This window comes from Populus alba, chromosome 18 (genome assembly GCF_005239225.2).
Source record: "Populus alba chromosome 18, ASM523922v2, whole genome shotgun sequence".
Taxonomy (NCBI): domain Eukaryota; kingdom Viridiplantae; phylum Streptophyta; class Magnoliopsida; order Malpighiales; family Salicaceae; genus Populus; species Populus alba.
The window spans coordinates 5700608-5710283 of NC_133301.1; the positions used below are offsets into that span (position 1 = coordinate 5700608).

General features: G+C 32.0%; 1 protein-coding gene across 1 annotated transcript; it reads left to right on the forward strand.

Annotated features, from left to right (window-relative positions):
* Positions 1-2404: 2404 nt before the first annotated feature.
* Positions 2405-6032, forward strand: LOC118040665 (26S proteasome regulatory subunit 7). The gene is made up of 10 exons (XM_035047661.2): positions 2405-2715; positions 2794-2875; positions 3316-3407; positions 3525-3602; positions 3868-3929; positions 4059-4203; positions 4325-4543; positions 4627-4808; positions 5027-5202; positions 5662-6032. Exons 1-10 carry the CDS (start codon positions 2620-2622, stop codon positions 5817-5819), a joined length of 1290 nt encoding a protein of 429 aa, XP_034903552.1. The 5' UTR covers positions 2405-2619; the 3' UTR covers positions 5820-6032.
* The last annotated feature ends 3644 nt before the right edge of the window (positions 6033-9676 follow it).

Here is a 9676-nt window from a genome sequence, read left to right on the forward strand (position 1 = left end):
TACTCTAAACTCATTAATCAAATATTATATTCATTAATAAATTATTTCATGAATATTAAAGATAAATAAGTTTTTATTATTAAATTAAATATATTTACATGAACAAAGTCAATACCACATATAACCAAATGATTGGTTACAAGGCATATACACTAACAATCTTTCACTTGCACCAAAGTCAAGCACTCATGTATCAAATACCATATCGCTCTATTTGATGATAATACTTTGACTAAGATAGTTCTCAGTAAGAGAATCTACAAGATTCTCTTCAGTAAGTACTCGCTCTATCTTTACATATTTCTTTCTATGATTATCTAATCAAATAGAATTGCTCAAGTACATCTTTGGATCATTAATGAGACTTTGGTTTCTTTGCTTGTGCAATGGCTCCATTATTATCATTATATGAGGCTACTAGATTAACTATGCAAGGAACCACACCTAGTTCAGTGATAAACTTCTTGGTCTAAACAACTTCTTTTATCTCTTCAAATATATAGATGTACTCAATTTTAGTTGTAGAATCTACTTTGATCTTTTATTTGGAACTCTTCCAATTTACAACACCATTATTTTGAGTAAAATATAATCAGACTAAATTTTCTATTTTCAATAACTTAATTGAAAACTAGCATCTAAACTATGAACTACTATTTCATCTGCTTCATAGACTAGAAAAACATTTTTTTTTCTTTTTAAGTATTTAATTTTTTTTAACTATCTTCTAGTGACTCTCACCTAGATTAAATTAATATCCACTCATCATGCTTAAAGCATAAGATATATCTAGTCTTGTACATATCATCACATATATTATGGATCTTAAATCCATAGTATATGGAATCATTTCCATCATATCTCTTAATTTGTATTTTAAGGCATATATTCTTGAAGAGACGTATTATATGCGAAATAAGTAAAGTATTCTCTTTTGGATTCTTTCATACTAAATTATTTTAGCATCTTGTCTATATACATGGATTAAGACAATTCAAGTAACCTTTTAGATATATCTTTATAGCTTCTTATTCCCAGTATATATGTTGCTTCTCTCATATCTTTTATGGAGAAATTCTTGAGTTTAAGAATCATACAATTTGGTCCAAGACTTCATTTTATTCACATTTTAGTCTTTGATTTTGATAGAGGAGAGAGAAAATTTTTGATTTCCACATTTCAATAACAAAAAGACTGATCTTGGTATTAACATGTTCTATTTGACAAAGGGTCCCATTGATATCTTTTTAAACCATCATCTTACCTAAAAAAAGATCGAAGATAAGAGAGAAATTTTTTTTCTTGATTTGATATTGTTTTTCAGAACATTTTTGAGATTTTTTGAGCTGCTTAATTGGTTTTGAGAGGTTTCAAGAGTGTTTAGAAAAAAATAAGTTGAAAATGAATTTTTAAGGCAAAAATACCACCTCTGAATTTTTAGTCACCTTTGTGGAGGTTGAATTTCGGGTAGTAAATGATGTGTTGTTTATATTTTTTTTTTCTTTTTTTTATTTATAAAAAAACATATGGATGAAATATATTTAAATAATTTAAAAAATATTAGGCTTAGAAATTTAGGCCTATGCTGCCAGGCCAACTGGACCTTATTCTTAGTGAGCCAGACATGCTGAGCCACTTATACTTGTATTTTTTTTTTTTTGCATTTTTTTATTTTATCTTTATTTAATTAGAAATTAAATGATTGAATATATATTATACACATAACTTATTAATCTCTTAATTTAATTGAAAATATATTTAAGTTATTGTTTTTTTGAAAATATCATTAGAATTTTAGTTTACTTTTAAATAAGATTATGGTTGCAAAAAATAAAATTAAATCAAGTCGGGTACATAACTCCGAACATGTATTTAATGGATAAACTTGAGTAATCAGGTCAATATGATATTTTATTATTTTAATATTTAAAAAAATAAAAATAAATATATTTTGAATTTGTTTTTAAAAATTTATGTTAACATTATTAAAAACATATGAAAATACATGAACATATTTATTTTGATCTATTATAAGCAATGTTTTCAATATTTTTTTTTTATATATTAAATATAGTTCGTGGAATAATATAGACAACACATCTAAGAAAAAACAAAAATTATAAGGATTAGAAGCATCGTAGTAAAAGCACGAGCACAAGTTATGTTTCGAGTGGTGGTATAAAATATTTTTTAAAGTAATTTTTTTGAAATATATTAAAATATATATTTTTTATTTTTAATATTAATACATTAAAATAATTAAAAATATTAAAAAAATAATTTAATTTTTTTTAAAATATAAAATTAAAAAAATTAAAAAATTACAGTCGAACCTCAGTACTGCAGAACGAAAGAAATCTTGTATGGTTAACAGCATCAGACAGGTAGTAAAAAAATGAAAAAGAAAAGAGAAAATGGCATGCATTTTGCAGTGTTTCTTGTAGGAAAGGGCAAGTCCCGCTTTTTATATCGAAACCAAAAGCCAATCCACTGCCCCTCTCTATCAAAAAAAGAAAAGAAAGAAAAAGAAAAAGAAAAAGAAAAAGATTTCCTTGCTTCTTCAATCTTGGTTCAGTGGCCTTTTAGGTTTAAGATTTGAATCGATTTATTAATTAATCAATGGCTCCGGCAGCGGTTGACGACGATGAGATATTGAAGGACGAGAAGAATCCACCTCCTCTCGACGAAGACGACATCGCTCTCCTCAAAACTTATGCATGTTCCATTTCGTTGTTATTTTTCTTAACAATTGATTCTTGAATATTGGTTTGATTAATTAATTAATTAATGCAGGGTTTGGGTCCGTACTCGAACAGTATTAAGAAAGAAGAGAAGGAAATCAAAGAATTAGCTAAGAAGATTAATGATCTTCGGGGTAATAATCTTTAGGCTCCTTTTTTTTTTTTTTGCTTTCAATTAAAGATTTAAATAGCTATCTTTATAGCAATTTTTTTTTTCGGATCTGGTTCTATACTGCCAGTGATTGAAAGCTTTGTGATTAATGGCGTTCATGGTCACTGCTGTAGGTCAAGACTTAAAGAATCAGTTTTTGATACACACACACACGCTCACACGCTCTGATATATACACTGAGAGAGGAGATTGGTTTTCTTTTAATGTGGTGCCATTAAGGCTTTTCTCCAATTAGTTGTTGATTGAAAATGTGCTGTTGATTAGATTGTCGTTTCATTTTTCTTGTGTTGTTTATATCATCAAACTCTTCTTGTGTGATTACCTTGCACTTCCAAGGAATGCACCATTTAGATGCGTTTAGTATATATATTTTGATTATTGATGCTTTTGCTTGATTCATAGGCATTAAAGAATCTGACACCGGTTTAGCAGCACCCAGCCAGTGGGACCTTGTGTCTGATAAGCAGATGATGCAAGAAGAACAACCACTACAGGCATGATGATTTGGGAATTTTTTTTCTCCTTTTTCCAATAAAAAGCAAAGAAATGTCGTAGAAGTTCTGAATATTGAATAATGAATTTAAGTCTGTCTCCCCTCCCCCTCACATCAGGTTGCAAGGTGCACAAAGATTATTAGTCCAAATACCGAGGATGCAAAGTATGTCATAAATGTCAAGCAAATTGCTAAGGTGTGTTTCTTTATAATGTTGTCTTAAACCATTTTCTTCTGCCTCCTTATTTTTTCATGCTTGTGCTGGTTATATCAACAACAGCTCAAATGATGTGCCTCATTGCTGACCTTTTGTCATAGTCGCTATTTTTTAAAATTTGATGTATAGAACTTTATGTATTGAACACTGCCAATTGTGTCAAGTGTTCTTGTCACTCAGTTGACAAATGCTACTAATATGTTTTGTGGACCATTCTAACTTTATACTTTCTTTGTAATATTAGTTTGTGGTTGGGCTTGGTGACAAAGTTTCCCCTACTGATATAGAAGAAGGCATGCGAGTGGGGTAAATTTCCCTCGTTGATCTCTTTTAAGGTTCTTTATGTTTTTACATGTTTGGCTGTGAGTACATGTGTGTGTGTGTGTGTGTTTGATTTCATGGGATATAGATACAACAATTTCACTGCCATTGCAGTGTTGATCGCAACAAGTATCAGATTCAGATTCCTTTGCCTCCAAAGATTGATCCAAGTGTTACAATGATGACTGTAGAAGAAAAGCCTGATGTTACATATAATGATGTTGGTGGATGTAAGGAGCAAATAGAAAAGATGCGAGAAGTGCGTATACTATTTATGATATTTATTTTCAACCGTTCATATACACATTATATTATTTACATTAGCTCAAATTAAATGTTTTCGTAAGATTATTTCTTAAAATAAATTGCCTAAAATTTAGGTTGTTGAGCTTCCCATGCTTCATCCAGAGAAATTTGTAAAGCTTGGAATTGATCCTCCTAAGGGTGTTTTGTGCTATGGTCCTCCTGGAACGGGTAAAACTCTCTTGGCAAGAGCTGTAGCTAACAGAACTGATGCATGCTTCATTCGTGTTATTGGGAGTGAACTTGTCCAAAAATATGTTGGTGAGGGGGCACGCATGGTTCGGGAGCTTTTTCAGGTTAAATACAGTCTATCAAATTTGTAATTTATCAATAGAACTTATCTGCTACTTATATTTGACTGGAATTTGATTCACTGCAGATGGCACGGTCAAAAAAAGCTTGCATTGTCTTTTTTGATGAGGTTGATGCAATAGGTGGTGCACGTTTTGATGATGGTGTCGGTGGAGATAATGAGGTCCAACGCACCATGCTTGAAATTGTAAATCAGCTTGATGGTTTTGATGCTCGAGGAAATATCAAAGTCTTGATGGCAACAAACAGGTTAATGGGCTACTTATATATATATATATATATATATTTGTTTCTTTTTCAAAGTAAGAAATATCTTTTTCAAGTCCACTCATTAACTAGTATTACTTTTGCTACCTGTTTCATTCTGATCTCTGACACATCTATATTTTGTTGTCTTGCTAGCTAGCAAGTGTACTAGTTTGTGATTTCTGTCTCACTGATACCTTAATTTGTTCTGTTGTTTGCAGACCTGATACACTGGACCCAGCTCTGTTACGTCCAGGAAGATTAGATCGTAAGGTTGAGTTTGGGCTGCCTGATTTGGAGAGCAGAGCTCAGATTTTCAAGATCCACACACGAACTATGAATTGTGAAAGAGATATTCGTTTTGAGCTTCTTGCACGCCTTTGTCCAAATTCAACCGGTATTGATGCCTTTCTAAGCTCATTCTACACAATTTTCCTTTAAATTAACTTTAACTACCTGCTGTGAGAAAAAGAGGGGGGGGGGGATGATGCCTTTCAGGGCATGGCTTTAGATTTAAGTTGCAAAGATGGGGCACTCTTTTCTTTACCAAGGGAGTGAAATCTTTGCTCATGGTGTGTGGATCAGAATGTAGAAGCTAAAAAAATATGGTCACATAGGCTGCGGATGTAGTTCAGGGGAAGTTGTGCTATATTGAAGATGGAATTATGTTTCACATAATTCAACTAGTACTATGGTGTGAGTTCAAAGAATCCTTTTTATTATTTTGCAATTTTGAAGTGGCATGGATAGCAGCCTCCAGCTCCAGCAACTTGTATGGTTATATTTGCTGGTCCGCAACCTTTTAAAGTTCCTCTAGTCATTTTATCAGAATTTTTTATGTTGGATTGTTATACAGGAGCTGACATTAGGAGTGTCTGCACTGAGGCTGGGATGTATGCCATTAGAGCACGCAGGAAGACAGTGACTGAAAAAGACTTCCTTGATGCAGTGAACAAGGTCATCAAGGGTTATCAGAAGTTTAGTGCAACGCCAAAGTACATGGTCTACAACTGAGGGAATGCTGTGCTTTAGGAACTTCTGGTTGTATTACATGTTGGAATTGTGCTTATTTAATCTCAATCTATATTAGCTTTCCCCTTTTCACCCTCGCTATCCCCCATTTTAGCTCCATTCGGGGAAAAGGAAACACTATATGTCATTTATTTGGTACTCTGGTACTCTTGTGTTCAAGATGATGTGGTCTTTGGTGCCCCAAATTTGGTGAAATATTGGCTAAATGTTGTTTCCTTTAACGGAAAAGCAAATGGCGCTTACCTACCTGTAACTTGAATAGCATACAAGTGGCTGGAATATGGTCAACGAGGCAAAACGTTTTTTTTAATGGCAGAGACAACAATATTCCAAGATCGATGGATAATGGTTGTTTTAATCACCACCGCCTTATAGACAAAGAAATGGGAAGATTCGAATTGTTCAAGGATGGGCACAGAATTAACACAATAATTTGCTTCGTGTAAGAACAGAGTGTGAATCTACTAGGGTTATGTGAATATCCACTTCAATGATTCTAAATTAAGACTTCAAAACTAAGCTATATGTGGCATCTGAAATCTCCATGGGGACGAATGAGGCCTGGATGAGGAGTGGCGCGGGCACCGTCCAGCTCAGATCAGTATTGGCGCCATCTGGAACTCAGCAAGGCACCACAAATGATCAGCACCAAGATGAAAGCCATGCTTGTTGCCGGATTTTCCTTCTTGCAAATGAATGGCTAGGAGCAGGAGGTTTCTCATGCTTTCCTAGATCGATCATGATCTCAAACCGACAAGACTTGTAAGGGTCGATAAATTAGAAAAAGGAACACGCACCATTCCTTTGACCATGGCCTGATAGTACATGTTAAAAGCATAAGAAACATTGCTTCTAACATCCAGTGTTACTATCGATGGTAAGGCTGAGGAATGGCTAGTTATTATCGATGGTAAGGGGGGCATTATTATCTCTGAGAAACTTGATAGAGATCATGAGGTCGTGAATCTGGTACACATCTGCATGCATTTAATGGTATTGTGACCTTTACTTGCCTGCCTAGCCCAGCTTAATTTTATCAAGACTGGTTGAACATTTTGAAGTGCTGGAGATGTTGTATGAAGGAAAGTGCTGTTGAAAGGTTCATTTCCCACAGCTATGTACCTAACAATTCCACATGTTAAACAAATGGCAATACATGTGCAATAACCAATCACTCAACATACTATTCTTTGACGGTATACTTATAGGGTAAGTCGGTTTTGTTAAGAATATTTTCCATTTCCAGAAAGAAGGATGACAAAGGCGGCGGAGAAGAAGAAGAAGAAGAAGAGGGAAAGGACAATACATTATATGATTCATTACAAGCAAATGGAAAATGCAACCATGCATGAAGCAGTACATATTCATGCTGATAGTATCAAGTTTTAGCCTATCTGTAGTTTTGAGTTTCATCCCTACCCAAGAATATCCCCCTATTAGCTTAGTGTTTAGCTGGAAGTGAGCGCACTACTACTCGTAGAGCGGGAACGGTATAGTGATCAGTAGCTACGGCAGCTCAGGCTGTACGGATTGCAGCTATTTCTGAGTGTCTTGCGAACCTTGCTTTACTCTGATCATTGAGTTTGACTGACTCTTGCAATATATTTTATTACAAAGAATCTGGTGATAATTTATCACTGCAGTAACCATCCATCACCCTCCTGGATCGAAATCGTAGATGATATGGAAAAAAACAAATAATTCTTCTTTTTTTTTTTTTTTACATGGTTTAAAAGCTTTGAAGTTTATATGATGACTTAAAATTCTAATTGTTCTTTAAAATTTGAATAAGAAAACTTGTTATATATAAAAATAACAATATTACTTTAAGTACATCTTATCTAAGATAAAATGTATTGCTCATTTGTTTTATTATTACTAAAATTTTATTGTATTTTTCTAACCATTGATTTGTTTATTGGTTAAAACAAATCCACCTAATAGAGAAAACCATGACTTTATGGGTCAAGTCTAACCATTCTTAAAATCATAATATATTTTTTGCATTTGTTTATTTTAAAATTGAGAATACATCCTAAGTATAAGTTTATAATCTTTAATATTAAAAATAAACAAATTGATTTTTTTAGTGATTTTGAAATTTAGTCCAGGTCCAATGACTTTAATAATTTTTTTTTTAAAAAAATCTATGATGCTTGCAAAATATAAAAACTATTTTTTGAATTTTTTGGTATGCTAAATCATGCAATCCCCCCCCCCTTTTTTTTAAAATACAAACATGATTTTTTTTTGGAGAAACTCAACCATATGCAATTTTAAACACAAATCTATTTTTTTTTATATAAAGTTAATAAGTTTTTTTTTTTGTTTTTAAAACAACTTTATTTAATACCAGAAAAAGCGCCTTTACATGTAAGTTCGCAATCTCAAATATTAAATATGAAAGTGTAATAAGATGTGAGAAACCAAATCTAATTGCAAAGTAGTCCTTTTAAAAATATAAAATTTAATTGGAAATTGATTAAGGTTGCATTTGGCAAAAAATAAAATAAAAAACAGAAATACAAGGCTTAAAAAATACGTTAGCGTGTGTTTGCCAAACACGTTCTTAGCTAAAAATCACAACCTTTAAATTTTCTATAAAGATATGTTTGCTAAACATGACTTAAGGCCCCAAAACATATTTTTATTTAGTAAATTTTATTTTTAGCAAACAAGCCCTTAAGCTTTAATGGGCTCCGTCCAACCATATGGACTAGGTTTTCCAGCCCCAAAACATGACCCATGCTCAGAATTGAAAGAATAAAGATCAAAAGGGTGTTTTGGTTGAATTTTTACCAAAAATATGAAGAACATTGTAAAAACCCAAAAACCAAATCGAAGTTACAAACCAGACTACATCAAATCAAAGGCATATAAAGATAAAACATGGAAGATCAAAATATAATGAGGTATTATAAAGGAAAAATAGGTTGTGAAAATGCACAAATCAACCCCTAGTAGTCTTAAACCTGAACCTAGATATTCAAAGTTGATTAGATCAATTGACCTAAACCAAACCTTTAATGGACAAATAAATAGCACGAAATAATAGTATATAGGTTATGCTTTGATCGAAGCTCACAAGAAATGACAAAATACTAATTTATAAGAAATTAAAAAAAAAAGACTTATGAACATTCAAATAGAAATTCAAAAAACTACATGAATCCAAAAAATATCTAAAATCCCACGATAATGACCTAAACCTTGCAACCATAACTCAAACATGCTTATTACAACTTGCCCAAATCATAAAAAACTGAAGGAAAAAAAAAAGAAGAAACAATGAAACCAATAAAATTATATTCAACACTTAACTTCAAAATGATATTTCTCCAACTTTAGCACTGTTATATTGAACTACAACTATTTTCAATTAATCCAAACATAAACATAGCTTGCTAAATACTAGTAACATATCTAGAAACCAGTTGATAGTCAAAGCTTTAGTAAATCTATGATAAAAATCAAATCCAAATGCTTAAACTAAACTTTCAAACATCATTACTAATATCTAAACAATCATTTGACATGATAAATAACAATAATAACAACATCAAACTATGCATTAAATCATCATGAACTTACTTATCAAAATAATGCATATCATTTTCGACAATTTAATCTGCCTTACCAAAACAGTACACATTGCCTTTAAAGCTCCTAGATAATCATTATAAATAAACACTATAAATTTAAAATGCAACATAGATTAAATGAGAGGTGTGCTTATTATACAAAATTATCTCATCAAAGTTCAAGGTATACCTTCTCCAATCGATGATGCCTCTGTGTTTGGAATTTCCTGCCCTTTTTTCAGCTCCAAATCCTTAGTG

Coding starts and splice junctions, on each gene's coding strand:
- LOC118040665 (XM_035047661.2), top strand. CDS start 2,620: ATGGCTCCGGCAGCGGTTGACGACGATGAGATATTGAAGGACGAGAAG. Junction 2,716..2,793: donor TCGCTCTCCTCAAAACTTAT/GCATGTTCCATT, acceptor TAATTAATGCAG/GGTTTGGGTCCGTACTCGAA. Junction 3,603..3,867: donor ATGTCAAGCAAATTGCTAAG/GTGTGTTTCTTT, acceptor TTGTAATATTAG/TTTGTGGTTGGGCTTGGTGA.